This window comes from Narcine bancroftii, chromosome 1 (assembly GCF_036971445.1).
Source record: "Narcine bancroftii isolate sNarBan1 chromosome 1, sNarBan1.hap1, whole genome shotgun sequence".
NCBI lineage: Eukaryota > Metazoa > Chordata > Chondrichthyes > Torpediniformes > Narcinidae > Narcine > Narcine bancroftii.
Window position 1 is genome coordinate 394,263,288 of NC_091469.1, and position 19,770 is coordinate 394,283,057.

The 19,770-nt window shown below is 46.3% G+C and overlaps 1 protein-coding gene across 5 annotated transcripts in view; it reads left to right on the top strand.

Moving 5' to 3' along the window:
• LOC138751440 (glucocorticoid-induced transcript 1 protein-like) overlaps positions 1–19,770 on the top strand; it is a 296,823-nt gene that overhangs the window by 225,744 nt on the left and 51,309 nt on the right. For all 5 annotated transcript variants that reach the window (XM_069913710.1, XM_069913712.1, XM_069913709.1 and 2 more), the window contains one exon: positions 10,008–10,218. In XM_069913710.1, coding sequence (XP_069769811.1) covers positions 10,008–10,218 — 211 coding nt within the window. The remainder of the gene's footprint in view (positions 1–10,007; positions 10,219–19,770) is intronic.

Here is a 19,770-nt window from a genome sequence, read left to right on the forward strand (position 1 = left end):
AAATCCTGGGAAAAGAAACTCTTTGTGTTATAATGACCTTGTCAATGTTCTGGCCAGAAGCCTTCATCAAAGATTCCAGCCAGAAAAAAATGCCAATTAACATTAAAGATCTGGAAAAGGGGTCAGAGTGTAGTGTCTCCGAGTTTGCTGATGGCACTAAATAGAATGGAAAAGCAAATTGTGCAGACATTGCAGAGTGTTTCCAGAGAGACATAGATAGGTTAAGTGAATGGGCAAGGGTCTGGCAGATGGAGTACAATGTTGGCAAATGAGAGGTTATACATTTTGGAAGGAAAAATAGAAGATTATTTAAATGGCAAATGATTGCAGCATGCTGTCATGTACACAGAATGTACACGAATTGCATAAGAGTTTGTAGGTGCAGCAGGCTGTCAAGAAGGCAAATGGAATGTTGGCCTTCATCGCTAGAGGAATTGAATTTAGGAGCAGGGAGGTTATGTTGCAACTGTACAAGGTACTGGTGAGACCACATCTGGAGTTCTGCATCCAGTTCTGATCTCTTTATTTGAGAATGAATATACTGGCTTTGGAGGCGGTGCAGAGGAGGTTCATCAGATTTGTTTCAAATCAGTTTGATTTTCCAGTTTGTGCTTTTCATCAAAGGTTTGGTTTTCTATCTTGATGGATAAAATGCTTTTATAATTCTAGTAAATTGACAGGGTGATCTAATTATTGTAAGTATGAAAACCACTTCTGAACTTTCATAATAATAGAAGACGGGAGTAAAATAGAAATGTCTTTCATTTGATTTAGAATTAAGCCAGGGAATTGTGAGACTAATTTCCATCATGTCCGTTGTAACTTGATGCAATTTTTCATTGATTTAGAATGTGCTAGTTCACACAACATTGACTGATTGTTCTTTTATTGATTGGTCAATATGCATTATTTTGGTGACAAAATGTCATGTAAAAATTGCCTGCATTGAAAAGCTTTTAGTTTGCTTTGAACACAAAGCAGATATTTTGTGGACATTACAGTGTCTGGTCTTTTCTCATTTGTATGATCCTTCAGCTCCTTGTTTCCAAATACTTGAATACATTTTAACTTCTAAACATGGGATGATTATTTATTGTTTTTGGGCCCAACCAATGCTTCAAATGGAATCTGAATTAAGAATTTTATTTGTTGAAATAACAAACTTTTAATGAGCTTCTATCACTTCCTGATGTGTATGTAATCTTGTACACAGTATTACTTAATGCCTACACTTGGGCAGCAGTCAAACTATAGCTCTAGATCACAGACTAGTGTCTGTACTGTGCATTGCATGACAGGATATAATATTGGCAGTATATCCAACCAAGTTATCGCAATCCCCATGTAAAAAAAAGGTTTGCAAATTGCACTTGGACAATATGTGCAGTTGTCTGCATTTTGATTTGCCCCTTCTGTTGAAAATGTTTTCATTGCAATTAACTTTCAAGAAGTCTTGTTATGGAACTGAATTGCGTTGGTTTCTTAAATCCATGTGATGATAGATGATCCCTTTTTAAAAAAAAACACAGGTGTTGGGGAGGGAAGAAGTTTTTCTTTCTGCCCTATCATTACCGGTAACATCATTACCTGTTCATTGAATCTGATATCCCTTCCTAGAAATGTTGAAGTGGCAGTAGTCTGTTGATGTTGTGGAGATGAATGACTCATTGAATCAGAATTTATTGTCATGCTGTCATGAGCAAGTCACAAAATTTCTTGTTTTGCTGCAGCATCATATGCAAACATTTATCTAAACCACCTTACAACAATAAATAAAAATAGTGCACGAAACGTCAAAGTAAGCCAGTGTCTTTGGTTCATTGATCTTTAAGGAATCTGATGGTAGCGGGCCTTGTGCCACTGAGTCCTCATCTTTAGGTTCCTGTACCTTTTTTCCCAGTAGTAGAAGAGTGAAGAGGGTATAGCCTGGGTAGTGGGGGTCCTTGAGGATAGATGCTGCTTTCTTAAGACATTGCCTCTTATTGGTGTCCTCGATGGAGTGAATTCTGGTGCCCATGATGTCGCAGGCTGAGTTAACAATTCTCTGGAGTATTTCTTTTTGGCCTTGGTGTTGGCACCTCCATACCAGACCGTGATGCAACCAGCTAGGATGTTCTTCACGGTACACCTGTCGAAGGTTTTGAGAGTCTTCTGTGACATACCGAATATTTCATCTTGTATTCGGATGTGTGAGTTCTTAGTCAACACAAGGATGAAGGAAAAGGTTCTTTAAAGTTGTTGTAAACAGCACCATGAGGTATGCCATGAGGCTGCGAGCCTCCATTACAGATACAACATACTGTGTGTCATCCCCCTGCTGGCAGTCAAGTCTAATCAAATAGTAACTATAATCAAGGCCTTCCTTGCTAGTGACCATGCAAACATGATACAAACATTACAGCAAATCTCCTCAAATACCTCACTAAGTATATCCGAGCCGCCTTCATGATTTCATTAATATGGAAGCTTCAGGTCAGATCCTCGGATGTTGATACCCAGGAATTTGAAGTTCTTGACCGTCTGCATTACTAAGCTCTCGATAAGGACTGGATCGTGTTTCCCCCTGACTTCCTCCTGAAGTCTACAATCATCTCTGGTGTTTTGCTAACATTGAGCACAAGGTTGTTGGTGTGACACCACTCACTGAGTTGATCTACCTTCCTCCTGTACACTCCTCATTGCCATTTGTGGTTCTGCTGACAACTGTGGTGTCGGCAAATTTGTAGATAACATTGGAATTGTGCCTGGCCACACAATTGTGGGTGTATAGTGAGTAGAGCAGTGGGCTGAGCACTCATCCTTGGTGTACCTGTGTTGATAATCACTAAGGAGGAGGCATTTTTACCAATTTGTAATTATTGTGGTCTCCTAATGAGGAAGTTAAGAATCTAGTTGCATGGGGAGGGTGGGGGGTGATTCAGAAGACCAGTGTTTGGATCTTCTTGACCAGCACTGAAGGAATAATGTGTTGAAGGTTGAGCTATAGTCAATGAAGAGCAGACATATATATAGGAGTTGCTGTTTTCCAGCACTGAGTGGAGAGCCAACGATATTGCAACCACTGTGGAGCAATTATGATGATAGTCTGCAAAGTGCATTAAAACCAACAGCTGTTAGAAAAACTTTTTTTTCCCTCCAAGATGTAAAAATTGAAACTGAATTACAAAATATGGTAAGGAGATTGTAACTACTGAACCACGGTGTCACAACAATGATCAAACTTGCATGGGCTTGTTAATTTAAGGGTTTATTTTAGCCTTTGTACTCCCTGATTTGCTGTGTTCTAACAGCTGTACGTCCTTCTCTCAAAGGAGAGGTGGATTTTATTACTCCTGCTGGTGGAATGGAGCAGTAGTAATGATGCCCGAACTGTTTCTTTCTGTCTCTAACTCAGGTGTACCTTATATAAATATTTTGTGCTGTTTAGTTTAAGGCAAGGGTTTGATAGTTCTCAAAAAAAAATCACATGTTTAATTGTCAGTAATTTGCATATGATTCACTGCCAAGATCGTGCTTTATGGCGAGCTCTCCACTGGCCACCGAGACAGAGGTACACCAAAGAAGAGGTACAAGGACTGCCTAAAGAAAGCTCTTTGTGCCTGCCACATTGACCATTGCCACTCACCTCAAACCGTGCATCTTGGCGCCTCACAGTTCGGCGGGCAGCAACCACCTTTGAAGAAGACCGCAGAGCCCACCTCACTGTCAAAAGGCAAAGGAGGAAAAACCCAACACCCAACCCCAACAAACCAATTTTCCCTCGCAACCGCTGCAACCGTGTCTGCCTGTCCCGCATCGGACTTGTCAGCCACAAACGAGCCTGCAGCTGACGTGGACATTACCCCTCCATAAATCTTCGTCCGCGAAGCCAAGCCAAAGAAAAGAAAAGAAAGAACTGCATATGTAATACTAAAATCGTTAAGTAGGAATGCTGCAATCAAATTGACCAGATCTGCTTTTACTAAGTCACAGTACAAAGGGAATTTTCATTCCACTTGCATGGTCTTTGTGAGATGTTAAGGCACATTTTAGATTTATTTTTGTACTCAGTATATTTGAACTGTGGAGATTTAGAATCTGCACGGTTTTTAAAGAAGGATTTTAGCCTCAGTAAAAAAGGGGGCAAGGTTAATGTTTGAATGGTAATGTCGTTCAGTATGGCGGCTTGGATTTACAAGAGAGGAATTTTGTTGCCATCCCTGATTTTTTTTAAAATTATTTTATTAGTTTTCTTTCCCCTACCTCCATGTTTGAAAAATGGTGTTGTGTGGCGGTGCACATACTCATGACGGACTGGCCCCGCTTCTACCACCGCGTGGTGGGGCAGCCGCGAGAAGATGGCGGTGTTGGGGAACCTCCTTGCCTCGTGGCTTTTGCCAGCGTGCGCCCCAGGCAGACGTTATGATGTCACCGCCCACGCGGGGGCAGAGCTCAAGCTGTCCTTAAAGGGGAGTGTGCGGAATTTGAAATAAACGGTCTTTGAGAATCTCCATCGTGGTGGCTGTGAATCTCTTTCATTGCAGCTGCCGCTACAATGGTGACCCCGATGAGCCAAGACGTTTTTCTGGTCTCCCAGCATGGATCCCGCAGAGATCAACACGGTCACCATGAAACTACCCCCCTTCTGGACCCATTGCCCACGTATGTGGTTCAGGCAGGTAGAGGCGCAGTTTCACCTCAGGAACATTTTTTCAGATGCCACGATGTTTTACCACGTCGTGAGCGTGCTCGACTAGGAGACTGAGGTCAGGGTGGATGACCTCATCCACAACCCACCAGTGGAGGGTAAATACCTTGCCCTCAAAAACTTCCTTCTGGGTACATTCAGCCTCTCCCCACAGCAGCGCGCCTCCAGACTCCTGCATCTAGACAGACTAGGAGACAGAACACCGTCAACCCTGATGGATGAGATGCTGGTGTTAGCAGAGGATCACAAGCCCTTCTTCTTGTTATGCCAGATCTTCTTGGACCAGATGCCCGAAGACATTCAGCTTCTGCTGGCAGACGAGGATTTTACTGACCCATGGCGAGTCACAGCCCGAGCAGACACCCTCTGGTGAACCAAAAGGGAAAATGAGGCTGCTCTCAGCCAGGTCACCCGCCCAGGAACCAGCCAGTCACAACCCTCCCCCAAGCACAAGCTGGAGGAGCACCACCCCATCTGGTGCTTCTACCACCAATGCTGGGGGGAGCGCAAGCTCGTAAGTGTAGACGGCCCTGTACCTTTCAGGGAAACGACTCGGCCAGACGCCATTGATGGCTGCGGCGGCTGGCCAAACGAACAGCCTCCTGCATGTGACCGATTAAGTCCACCGGCCAGGGATTTATGGAGATAGGGGACACCGGAGCGGAACTGAGGTCTTACCCCCGACTGCCCTCAAGACCTGCACCCGAGCACAGGGTCCCACCCTGCGGGCACCCAACATTTCTCCCATCAAAACCTTCTGCGGGCGCAGATCCAGATTGGGAAAGACAAGTTCCGCTGGATTTTCATGCTGGCCTCAGTGGGTACTGCGCTGTTGGGGGCCAACTTCCTCAGAGCGCATGGCCTGCTGGTGGATATAAATGACTAGTCCATGCTTGCACTTTCCACTCAGTCCGCCTCGAGGCCACGGAAGCCTGCAAGCCGGAGATGACTGCCATCAACGCTCCCAGTGACGAATATTCCAGCATGCTCGATGAATTTCCCACCATCCTACAGCTGCAGTTCACCGCCGCCATGCCCCAGCATGGGGGTCTATCACCATATCTCCATGCAAGGCCCCCTACTGCCCGAGAGACTACAGCTGGCCAAGGAGGAGTTCTCCCGCCTGCAGGAGTTGGGAATCATCTGCCGGTCTAACAATCCCTGGGCCTCTCCTCTCCACATGGTCTCCGGGGGCTGGTGAACATGCGGGAATTATCGGCACCTGAACGACGCGACAACGCCAGACAGGTATCCCATCCCGCACATCCAAGACTTCACAGCGAACCTCCATGGCGCCCAGGTCTTCTCGAAAGTCGACCTGGTACGGGGCTACATCAGATCTTGATCCACCCTGAGGCTCGCTAGCAGCCCCACCTCTCCTATGTGTCAGAGTTCACCACCAACATCCGGCACAGAGCAGGTAGAGATAACGTCATAGTGGATGCGCTCTCTCAACCCGCAATCCACAACTTTGCACCAGGCCTAAACTACACCCAGCTGGCACAGGCACAGAAGGAAGATGCAGAAACGCAGGCCCTCTGTACCGCCACTACAGAGCTCCGCCTCCAGGACATTCGTTTTCTGGGCAGACTGGACATGCTGCTCTGCGATGTTTCCACCGGTTCGCCGTGCCCGGTAGTTCTGCCGCAGTGGAGGTCGTGGGCCTTCAGCATGGTCCAGGATCTAGCACACACCTCAGTCAAGACATCGGTGTGGATGGTGGTGGAGCAGTTTATGTGGCATGGGCTTAAGAAGGAGGTAGCCCAAGTGGTGAGGAGCTGCACACAGTGCCAGGCCTCCAAGGTCCACCGGCATACGAAGGCTCCGATTCAACAGTTTGACCCGGCAGTCAAAAGGTTCCAGCACATACATATTGATATTTTGGGGCCCCCTACCAGTGATCAGAGAGGCGTGCTATCTGCTGACGGTGATCGACCAGACCATGAGGTGGTCGGAAGCCATCCCCGTCAAGAACACTTCCGGCGAGACGTGCGCCAGGAATTTGATTGCTCAATGGATCGCCAGGTTCGGAATCCTGGCGCACATCACCAAGCGGCAGGAATGCCCAGTTCACCTCTGCCCTCTGGACCCAGTTGGCGAGCCTACTGGGGTTAAGCTCCACCAAACCACGGCATATCACCCACAAGCTAATGGCCTGGTGGAGCGATTTCACCACCATCTGAAGTCGGCCCTCATGGCTCGCCTCAACGGTCCTGGCTGGGCAGCCGAGTTGCCCTGGGTCCAGCTTGGCATCAGGACAGCCCCGAAGGAGGATCTGCAGGCATCATCCGCAGAGTTGGTGTATGGCGCGCTACTGTCACTGCCCAGTGAGTTCTTCGGCCCAGAATCAGACTCCATGACCGATCACCCAACCCTGTTGCCAGATCTCTGCAGCAGACTCACCTCGCTGGCCCCCCCGCATCCTACGCATCACGGCACCCAGTCAACCCGACTGCCCAAAAACGTGGATGTGGCCGAAGTCGTCTTTGTCCACTGCGGCCCACACACTTCACTCTTGCAGCACCCTTATGAAGGCCTGTCTTCAGTGGTCCAGCAAGACTTCACATTAGACATTGGGGGTAAAAGTGATCTATTTACAGTAGACCACCTGAAGGTGGCACACTTAGACCTTTCACAACCGATTCAAACGGCTCAGCCCAAGCGCCAAGGCCGTCCGCCTAAGCGGCGGGACGCATAAGCCGGTTCTGGGGTGTTGTGTGGCAGCGCACATACTCATGGCAAACCAGCCCCACTTGTACCGCCACGTGGCGGAGCAGCCACGAGAAGATGGCGCCATCGGGGGACCTCCTTGCCTCGTGGTTTTTGCCAGCACAAGCCCCAGGCAGACATTATGACATCACTGCCCACGCGGAGGCGGAGCTGAAGCTGTTCTTAAAGGGGCGCACTCAGGATTTGAAATAAATGGTTGTTGAGAACCTCCAATGTGGTGACTGTGAGTCTCTTTCATCGTAGCTGCCGCTTCAAGTTACCAAATTTAGTTGCAATAGTAAAAGCTTGTCGCTTCATTAGATGCTTTTGTATTGGACAGCAACTGAACATTCTTGTGTAGCTTACTGCTTGTTGAAATGCAGTTGTTCAAGGTTAGCTAGTTGGGAAGATCATTGTCACCTGTATTTTAAAAGGATAGATAATGCCTCCCAATTGAAAATGTTGTCAAACCTATGCAACTAACCTTTACAATAAGTTGCTAAAAGAAAGTTTCACAATGAAGGACATTAGAAATTATTATTCTGTTAGATAAAATAGGAAGATGTTACAACTACATTAAATGACCTATTTAATTTTGGAAGTGCATTCTTGGGCACATTGCTTGGCTACGACAAAAGGAGTTTGATTTTACTTGTCCTCTCTGTTGATGATGAAGCAGTATGGCTGTTGTGTTTTATGAAATATGTCAATATATCATCTTTGGACAGATAACTTGGTTTGAGAAGTCCAGGGAAAACTCTTGACTATATACCTATTTAAAGGTAGCAAATGTAGAGAGTACAACACACCAGGTGATTGTGACATTGTGTTTGGTGTGTTTGCAGGACAACATTTCAAGTTAGCACTTTTGTTATATTGATGGTGTCAACCCAGTACCAATGACAAACCTTCCGTGATACACAAATGATGTTCCTACTTGTCGTTGAGCCCTGCTTAGAGGATGAAGGTTTTGTAGCCATATACTGATAAATATATGGTGAGATCTAAATGGAGCCTGTTCTTTTAAGATCAGATCATGATGATCTGCTCAATCTGTTCACATCAAACAACCACATTTATAGAAGCAGGAGAGTTTTTTAAAAAATTTGAAGTACAAGTTTCAAAATGGATTTTTTGAGTTTTGTGTGCCCGATGGAGATGTGGGGGGGCTGGTAATCATGGTGGGGAGCTGGCTGATGGAGGACCTCAGTTTTCTTCAGGCTGACTTCCAGGCCAAACATTTTGAATGGTAGATAAGCTTGTAAAAGGCTTTTTTTATTCGTAGCTGCATTTGAATAGAGATGTAAATAATAAGGGCTTGTAGAAGGATAAGGGACTAACCTAAAATGCCAACTTGGTTGGCATGAATGAATTTGGCCAAAGATGACTATGAATGAAGGTCTAATGTGGTACTCATATTTTTTCACCCTGGGGAAGTGTGTGAAGCCCTGGATAATAGTGCCCAGAGCTATTCTTGAGTCTGAATGAGTATTGCAATCCTAAATCTACAAGTTATAAGGCAAAACATCAACATTTTAGAATAAACAAACAAATGAAGGAACTTAGTGGGTCAAAAGCAGCATCTGGAGACACAGATAGTTGATGTTTCTGTTTGAAACCTTGCAACAGGGTCCCAACCTGAAATGTTGGCTATCCTTTTCTCTTACCCACTGACCCCTCCAGCAGTTTTCCTTTGCTCTAGATGACAATGTCTGCAATCTCTTCTGTCTACATTTCAGGGTACCTTGGTGCTATGCAGTATTCTGCATTTGTCATCACTTTTTCTTTAAATAGCCTTTAATTTTGAAATAATGAATTAAAAATATTGTTTGAAACTGTAACATTTGGTACATGGCACTCTTGACCATGAAACTGTCAAACATTTTAACATTACCCTGTATGGTCTTTGAAAGAAAATGTTAGGATCCCAGATATAGAGGCATTATGAGGTTGACTGATTGGTAAACAGACTTGAAAGAAAGGACTGATATTGGTATGGATCCTTTTATAAGTGACAAATCATATTTTGTACGTGTTCTGCAGGGTACTAAGCCATTTACCATTAAGCAATCAAACATTTCTAATTAAACACTTAACTGTGGATTCTCATGTAACAGGTGATAATTGAAAGTCCGTGACTATATCCGTGAAGTTAGAAATTGTTGGTGAGTGTTGTGGGAATATGAATGTACTTTCAGCACTGACTCAACAGTTCAAAGGATGCTTCTTGAATGAATTTATTTTTCCCAATCTAAATGCCTCAACATTCTCAATGGTTTGAAGACATTGTTACAATATTCCTCCTATTTTTGTTCACATAGAAGCATGGATTTGTGTGATACATTCATTGGAACCAAAATAATGGACATGGTTGTTTGTCAGAATTCACCACTTTTGCTTTCTTTTGTAGGTTGAAAGATTAAAATATCAGTGAATAACAGTAACATGTTTGTCTTCGTACACATGGAAGTACACTCTTTTTAAGACATACTCTTCAGTTCTTACAAACCTTATTTTAGTTTTGAATTCTGTGGAAAAATTAGTATTAACATTAGCTGCTGCCGTTGTAATGGCAATAATAATAACGTACCCCTGTTCATTTATGTTCTAGCCCCTGGAGATTCCTGATGGCCACCGAGCGCCTTTTCCTACCCACTACCGCAGCAGCAGTACTCGCAGTATTGACACACAGACACCCTCTGTCCAAGAGCGGAGTAGTAGCTGCAGCAGCCATTCACCTTGTGTCTCTCCCTTCTACCCTACTGGATCTCAGGAGGGTAGCCCTTGCTCAACAGAAGACCTTCAATATGACAGGGAAAAAGGTGAGAGTATAGACTTCAAAACTAGTCTGAATACAGTGAGCTTTATTACAAAATATTACCAAACTTTAAGTGTACAGATCCATCCAAAACAGCATACAACTAGAGAAGTCATGCAAGATTATTCTGAAGCTGTACAGAATCATTTAATAGGTTCAAATTGTCAACACTGAACAACGTCTGGGAGGGGAAAAGATAATCTCATCAATGGGAAGAATTATTGCTGTTGAATTTGGAGGAACTGCAAATGCTGCATTTTGTTCTTAGAAATTGTTGCATTTGTTTTGATCATTGAAAATTTGAGGTGACAGATAGCAATACAAAAACAAATAATTGCACACTCACTATCTACATTTGGGAACTTCGAGATGCCAAATTAATTCTGGAGGGTTTCTTCAGCAAAGTTGAGTAACACAGAAACTCGTTGAGGTCAGTTTTCTTTGGTGCCCCAATGAGCTGAGCTAATTTCAGAACTTGCACTGCTTTTTATCCCATTGAAATTGAGGTGGTTGTAAGGATTCTACAACAGGTGAGTGATGATCTTCTCCAGAAACCACCTAGATAGGGGGGGATGAAGATCTGGGCAGTGGGTTGCTCAAACTCTGCTTTGAAGGAATGTACTTTTCAATGCTTCTGTCTCCACTGTTCAAACTTGCAAAAGTATTTCTGGTGTAAGTTGATGGGATCACAGTCATTATGAAGGGCAATGTATGAATTGGGAAATCTGCTAAGAAGGAAAGTTGGCTTATTTGAGAAGATTTGGAATGACTGTAGTTTGTGTGTTCCCCAGTGGGATGCTCAAATCCTGAGCTACAATTTCTTTGTGTGTGTTCTATGTGCAGTTGCTGATCACATTTCCTGATTAGTTTTGATCACAGAGCTGGCAATGTTGTTTATTGCGAAAGGATTTTGAACTCACTGAATCTTATCTCAGATTGCAATGTACTGTTAAAATCTGCTATGTTATAAATCTAACTGCTGTAATATTTCTAAAATGTCAAAGACCTCCAGGTTATTTAATTTTATTTAGAGGTGTTCGTCTTCCTGGTAAGGTAAAAGTACATCTTTGTTTCTAAGTTGAGATTGGATATTCTTTGAATAGAATTTTGTCCTTAATTGGTGCTGTACCCTTATTCCTTCCCCCACCCCAACTCGCCCCCCCCCCACTCTCTCTCTCTCTCTCTCTCTCAGGGCTATAAGATCATTATGTCTGTAGCTAACAAAATGGTTACAGTATATGTCACCTTACCCCCTTTTCTCAATTCATAAGGTTTTGCACACATTCCTGTTTTAGACTTGGTTTTTGATCATTATATTTGTTCTTGCTTGTTCTTCCCCCTGAAAGTTGATGTTTGTCTTCCTCCAGTGAAAACTCAGTTATCTATAAATCCATAAAGGAAAGGAAAAATGAAGGAATTTTCTCTCCAACGGCTCTTCATCATCCAGCTATTTTTCTTTGCTCTTCAACCATCAACACAAGTTGCTCAAGAAGCAGCTCCTCCATAACCCAAATTTGAAATTTATAATGCCAGCTCTTAAATGTGTCTGTTTCTAATTTGTGACATATTCCATTTCATACTTTATACACTTATTTTAGGTATTTTATCATTTGCTTCCAAATGAAGTTTTTGCTCTGATTTGGAGATGAGTCAAGTTGTTCTTCACTTGTAGTACTTTGACAGTTCCTTACTTTCCAAAACTCGACAATGTTCATGGTGTGTGATCAAAACAATGTGAAAGTAAACTGCAAGAACCTTGGGCTCTGTTACATGATGTCAATGCTTATTTCCTGTTGATGCCCCTTTCTTCACCCATTGTCTTGTGTATGTCCAAGATTTTTACTTTGAGGATCCATTAACTTGATTCAAAGTGTTTTGTTGAATGGGAAATAGAGAAAACTGCAGACATAGGTGGTCACAGCCCACCTTGTTTATTTGCTAGAGTAATCTAAAATTACTCCCACCATTTTCCTTCCTTTTCTTGAAATGTTGACCTAGCGACAGCTTGAAGTATGTGGAGTTTTCTGTTTCAGCTTTTCCTGTGATGAAATATTCCACATTCCAATGATAAAATCTCATTGAAACATAAATTTTTGCAAAGCATAGCAAAGTAAGATGATGTCGCCTTCCCAGGCCAGGAAGTGTACAAGGGGGAATGCACCAACAATAAGTGTTGAACCATTTGGGATTGAGATGAAAAGACATTTCTTTACTTGATATTGAAGGTTTTGAATTCTCTATGGAGGAGGTTCACTGATTGGGTACATTCAAGGCTGAAATCCAATAGACATTTTATTAATATTTTAGTAATAAAAAGTTACCTATAATTTTTGGAATTGTGGAGCAGACACATTCTTCCTCCTGCTTCCTATACATTCAAAATTTGAAACAAAAATATACACTGCCAACATGCTTCTTTTATGCTTTGTGATATTTAATATTGATCTCTTTTTCTCAATGCAAAGGTACAGTTTAAATTCTTTTATATTAATTATTTTTTATCACTTTCCCTGTCTTATTTTTTTAAATCATCTCTCATCCATGAGAGCAGGAAACACTAATTTTCTCATTCATGGTGTGATGTACGCCGTCCATGACTAATGCAGCAGATTTTCCCCATCAACTTTCTAAGTTCCAAGCAATACCACTGTAGTTTGTGTAATCTATAAACATTTGTGGTTTTCAAAAATATTTGCACCCTTGTTTCACCATTCACCTTGCCCTTCACCCCTGTATTGTAGGTTCACTCTCATTCCCTGTATTCAAGGTTCCTTTATTGTCATGTAATAATAAAACATGTAATATACTTGATTTGTGTCATCTTTTGCCTCTATAAAAGCAAAGAGTTTCCACCTCAGTAGTAAGTGAAAGAGAATCTCTTCAGAAATGCTAAGTATGTGGATTTGCTACAGACTCCTGTTCATCCATTGGCAACCTGAACTCCAGATCCAAAACGTCGATATGATCAGGAAGCCTTCAGTGCCCAATCCTTTTCTTCAAGTCTTTAATCTGGTCTCTCCCCCCCGCCACCTTCCATCCAACATTCACTTTAAATGAATGTCCTCCAGTATTTGACATTTTTGCCCTGGGAAGAAGACTCCGATTTCAGAATATATTTTCAAGAGTACATACATGGCATCACATACAACCTGAGATTCTTTTGTTTTTCTGTGGTTGAGGCAGAATTAGCACTTATTGGCAGTGCAAAAAAAAACTGTACACAGCATATTCATGTAAACAAATAAAGAACTATAAGCAGACAACAAATATAAACAAATTGCAATACAAAGAGAATTTTAAAAATCAATAAAGTGCAGAAGTAAGAGTCCTTAAATCAGTCCCTGATTGAGTTTGTTGTGGAGGAGTAACAGCTGCTCCAAAACCTGGTAGTGAGAGTCTTATGGCACCTATACCTCTTTCCTGAATACAGCAGCGAGAACAGAATGTGTGCTGGGTGGTGTAGATCCTTGCTGCTCTCCGATAGCAACATTCCCTGTAGATGTTCTCGACATTGGGGAGGGTTTGCCTGTAATGTTATGGGCTGTGTCCGCTACCTTTTGGAGGGATTTTCGCTCAAAGGTTTTGGTGTCCTACACCAGACCGTGATGCAGCTGGTCAGCACACTTTCCACTACATATCTTTAGAAATTTGCCAGGGTTTATGGTGCCATACTAAATCTCCAGAAATTCCTGAGGAAGTAGTGGTGTTACATAGAAACATAGAAGATAGGAGCAGGAGTAGGTCATTCGACCCTTTGAGCCTGCTGCGCCATTCAACGAGATCATGGCTGATCTTAAAGTTCAGTACCCCGTCCCCAATGATCACTGGATTGTATACCTATAGCTTTCCCTTCCTGGTCAATGATCAGCTCCTTATTTTTGGTGACATTGAGTGCAAGGTGGCTGTTGGTGCATCATTCAGCCAAATTTTCAATCTCCCTCCTGTATGCTGACGCATCTCCTTTCTTCATACAACCCACTTCTGTGGTATTGTCGGCAAATTTACAGATGATGTTATGGTTGTGACGAGCCACACAGTCATAGGTGTAAAGTGAATAGAGCAGGGGGTTAAGAATCCAGTACTGATGGAGATAGTGAAGAGTGTTAAAAACGTCACCTCCACAGATTGTGGGCTGGAGGTGAGGAAATCCAGGATCCAATTACACAATGGAGTGTTGAGTACCAGGTCCTGGAGTTTGCTGATCAATGCTGAACTGTAGTCGATAAAGAGCATCCTTATTGTGGTGTGCTGTTAGCCAGAATCAGACACACACAAGGTAAAGACTGTAAAACAGACTTTAATCCACAAAGACTTCCACAGAGCCAGGCTGGCTGTAGCTGCATTAACTCTGAGTGAGGCCTCAGGAGGCCGGCGCAGGCTTATATCCCAGAGGGTGATTGACACCCAACCAGGTAGAGCTTGATCCATTCAGGCCGACTGATTGACAGCTGGCTAGGTGCTGTCCTGTCCCCTTATACTCCTGCAGGTACAGAGGTTGCCCTCTGCAGTAGGCCGGTCATGTACCACCAAATTCACTCCCTTTAAAATTGTCCCAGGTGGGGGGGGGGGTCAGTAGTAACAAAGGAATTGCACCCACTATATACATACAATATTTATAGGTTAGACGATCCGGCGGCCACCGGGGTCTCTGCGACCATCGTAGGACTGGCTCCTGGTCACTGGTCAGAGGGGAAGTGGTGGGGGGGGTCTGTGTGGCGCCGCGCGTAGTGAGGGTGGGTTCATCTCCCAAGGCTGACGTGGGCCCCTGGTGGTCAAAGAGGGCCTGCGTGGCCCATAGCTGCCTGGGGATGGGGATGTATGCCTGGTCAGTGTCATCCTGGGCTGGAGGGTGGTGTGGTGGGTGCTCCTGCTGGTGCCAGATACCTGGTTGAGGCGGTGTCCTCCCTGCCACTGCCGAACCTAACATAGGCATAGTTATGGTTTGTATGAAGGAGAAAAACCTGCTCTACTAGGGCTTCGGCCTTGTGTGTCTACATGCTTATGAAGAAGCACCGGTCCCGGGGACATGAGCCATGCTGGGAGTGACATTCCAGTCACCGACCTCCTGGGGAACGAGAACAGACATTTGTGAGGGGTCTCATTGGTAGCCGTTCACAGCAGTGACCGAATGGCATGGAGCGCCTCGGGGAGGGCATCCTGCCAGTACTTAACGGCCCACCCTTTTACCTGAGAGCCAGGAGAACTGCCTTCCAGACCACCCCGTTCTCACGTTCCACTTGCCCATTGCCTCTCGGGTTATAGCTCGTTGTGCGACTGGTCACCGTCAGGTACTGGCGCAGCTCGTCACTCATGAAACTAGACCCCCGGTCGCTGTGGATGAAGGCGGGGTAGCCAAACATGGTGAAAATCTGTCCCAGGGCACTGATGACAGTGGCCATGGAGGTGTCCGGGAAAGGGATAGTGAAAGGGAAGCGTGAGCACTCGTCCACTATCATGAGAAAGTGGACGTTTTGGTTCGTGGAAGGCAGGGGCCCTTTGAAGTCCATGCCGAGATGCTCGAAAGGCCTAGTAGCCTTTAAAACATGGGCCTGGGGCGGGCAGAAGAAGCAGGGTTTACACTCCACACAGACCTGACAGGCCTCAGTCATGTCTCTGATGTCTCTGATAGTGTACAGCAGATTTCAGGACTTAATGAAATGGTACAACCTGGTGACACCCAGATGACAGAGGGACTTATGCAATGCCTGAATGCCTGCAGCCTATCGTCGTGCATAGACGCGCAGGTGCGAGAGAGGGCATCGGGGGTGTCGTTAAACTTCCCGGGCGGTACTAGATGTCGTAGCTGTAGATTGCCAGCTCGACTATCCAGTGCAAGATCTTGTCGTTCTTGATCTTGCTCTTGTGGGTAGTGTTAAACATGAACGCCACGGCCCGCTGGTCCGTGAGGAGGGTGAATCTCCTGCCGGCCAGGTAGTGGCACCAGTGGTGGACTGCTTCCACAATCGCCTGGGCCTCCTTTTCAATGGCAGAGTGCCCTAGCTCAGAGCCGTGGAGGGTCCTGGAGAAGAAAGCGATGGGGCACCCCCTTTGGTTGAGGGTAGCAGCAAGGGCCACTTCGGAGGCATCACTCTCCACCTAGAAGGGGGAGTCCTCATCCACAGCCTGCATCGTGGCGTCCACGATGCCTTGCCTGATGCGGATGAAGGCTGCCTGCGCCTCGGGTGGGAGGGGACAGGTTGTAGCTTGGGCCAGTGGGCGGACCTTGTTCGGGAAGTGAGGGACCCACTGCGAGTAATAAGAAAACAGGCCAAGGCACCTGCGGAAGGCCTTTAGTGTGGGGGGGGGGGAGGGGTAACTCCATTAATGGGCGCATCCTTTCTGGATCTACGATGTACCCCAGGATGGCGAGGCGGGTGGTGCTAAACATACACTTTTCCTTGTTGTAAGTATGGTTCAGCTCCCCGGCTGTCTGGAGGAATTTTTCCAGGTTAGCATCGTGGTCCTGCTGGTCACGGCCGCAGATAGTGACGTTATCCAGATACGGGAACGTGCCTTCAGCTTGTGCCAGTCGACCATGTGATCCATCTCTTGATGGAAAACGGAGACCCTGCTTGTGACCCGTCTGCCTCAAAGGTGGTGTAGGGGTTGTCATTCGGGTGGATGGGGATTTGATGATATGCTGACTTCAGGTCAATCATGGAGAAAACCAGGTAGCGGGCTATCTCATTGACCATGTCGGTGATCCTCGGCAGGGGATAGGCATCCAGTTAGGTGTACCGGTTAATGGTCTGGCCGTAATCCACAACTTTCCTCTGCTTACTTCCCCCTTTGACCACCAGGACTTGGGCTCTCCAAGGGCTGTTACTGGGCTCTATGACGCCTTCTGCCAGGAGTCGCCGCACCTCCGCCTTGATGAAGTCTCTGTCTGCGGTGCAATAGTGCCTACTTCTGGTGGCGATCGGCTTGCAGACTAGCGCAAGATGTGGGAAGAGTGCTGGTGGGGTGATGCGCAGTGTGGAGAGGCTGCAGGCTGGCCGAGACTGGTAGGTTGGCGTTCTGTGTAATGTGAGTGGAGGTTGGGGACCCCTGAAGGCAAGGTTGACACTCTGCAGGTGGCACTGGAAATCCAGTCCCAGAAGGATTGGGGCCCAGAGTTTGGGCATGACCAGGAGCCTGAACCCTGTGTAAGTCTCCCCTCCCACAGTTATATCGGCCGAGCAGCGCCCGAGGGTAGCAACGGTCTTATCCTTGGTGGCAAGAGCGATCAAGCAGGTGGTGGGGTAGACTTTTAATCCCAGGGAGTGGGCCACGCTCAGGTGAATGAAGCTCTCAGTGCTGCCACTGTCGAGCAGGCACTTCATTACCTGCCCGTTGACTTTGTATGTCCATCATCAAGCACCCGAGGTCGTGAGGGATGTCCCTGGTCAGTGTGGTAGCTGCCAGGACATTCTTGGTGTCAGAGTCGTTGCTCTCCAGCCATGCGCAGCAATTTATGGCTTCCGGGGACATGGGGCGCATCGGTAGGGTGGCCTGGTCTTCGCCCCGTTGACTATGTCGTCGGTCGCTGGATGCGGCGTGTGGCAACCGATGGCACCTGGAGGCGTGGGGAGCATCAATAGGGCGCCCTGGTCATCGCCTGTGTTGACCACATCGTTCTCAACATCATCATGGGCCCTCCGTGTCGACTGCTGCCTGGCCCAAGTTGGCGGCGGCGCGTGGGTGCCCGCTGCGTGGCTGTCCTCCTTCCCCAGCCGTCTCCGTTGTGCTGGGGGGGGGTGACGTCATCGCGGCCGAGGGCAATGACGTCATTACGTCAGCCAGAAGTGACATCACACTGTGAGCCGGAAGTGACGTCGCTGTAGTTCTCGGCGAGCGATGCTGGCGAGGATGGGTGCTCGTGGAGGTGATTGGGGCACACACTGTGACAGTCACTGGCGGAGCCGAATGTCGCACAGTCGAAGTCGGGGAAGGCGGAAGTCATTGCGGGGACGATGGCACCACCTGGCACGCGCAGGTGGAGGGGTCCGCGGGAGAGGTGGGGAGATCATAGAGGGCCGCTGAGCTGCTGGCTGGTTTTGAGAGGCACACTTTTGCAAAGTGGCCTTTCTTGCTGCATTGGGAACAATATTGGTTCCTCGCCGGGCAGTTTCAGCGCGATCATTGGTCTGACCCACACCAGGACCCACAGTACTTATAGGGGCGCCGGATGCCAGCCTCAGCGACGTTTTCCTCCCCAGCTCGATCTGGGGCTTCATTTGCAGTGTGAGAGGGCCATTAGAGAGCCTGGGGGAATCTGGAATCGAAGGCTTCGATGTGCAGGGCTGCCGCTTCCAGGGTTTGGACCACTTCCCCAATCTTGGTTAGGGCGTAGATATTGTCTTCCAGCAGCTTCTGCCGGATGGCCCTTGAGTGTGGCCCTCAGATGAAGGCGTCCCGGATCAGCCTCTTGACTTCCTCTGCACCTATCCCGGGTTCAGCCAGACACAGTCGGTGTTCCAGGTAAGACTCAGTCGTCTCCCCGGGTTGCTGGGCTCGGGTGTTGAGGAGGTACCTTGCACAGACCGCATTCATGATGGGCTTGTACAAGTTCTCGCGAGTGTCCATTGCGCTCTTGTATGTGGAGCAGCCTTTGGTTACCTGGAAGGCTTGGGGACCCAGCTTTGACCAACCTCTTCTGATGAGAGACCACCTTCAGGTGCCTCAATGATTGCCTCAACCACGTGCTGCCAGATCTCGAAGCGTGTCTGGGCTTCCGGGTGGCGTGGGTTGACTTCGAGGCTCCCTGCGCTCAGGAGTTTTTCCATGGCAGCTGTGGGAAAATTTTGTGGATTAAATTGTGGTGCGCTGTTAGCCAGAATCAGACACACACAAAGTAAAGACTGTACAACAGGCTTTAATCCACAAAGACTTCCACAGAACCAGACTGGCTGTAGTTGCAGTAACTCTGAGTGAGGCCTCAGAAGGCTGCCACAGACTTATACCCCAGAGGGTGATTGACACCCGACCGGGTGGGGCTTGATCCATTCAGGACGACTGATTGACAGCCAGCCAGGTGTTGTCTTGTCCCTTTACACTCCTGCAGGTACAGAGATTTCCTTCTGCAGTCGGCTGGTGGTGTACCACCACACTGATGAATGCATCTTTACTGTACATGCGTTCCATGGCTTTGTGCAGAGCCAACTATATCCAATGTTGCAGCTTTAAACTGTCTAGTATCTTCTCTATTCATTGCTGCTGATGGTTGACTCCATCTTATCTCAGAAGGTAGTTATGTCAATCTTCTTATTTGTTACAGGAACTATCTCCAGAATCCAAAAAAAATCTCATTATTGGAATTAATTCAACAGTTATCATGGCAAGTTGCTGATGCAGAATGATATTGCATGTTCTAGAGCCAAAGAAGTTAATTAGATCCAATTATATTTTTCCAATGACAAGTGCAACCAGCTGGAATTTGCATGATTGCATTGAGAATAGAATTTCCCAGAGCTTTTCCTGATTAGCTCAGCTCTTTTTGCTGCTCTTGGGAGCTACCAATACACTTGTCAGAAAATGACTCCACCTGTTTGATAGTTAGGTCTGATGATCGATCTGT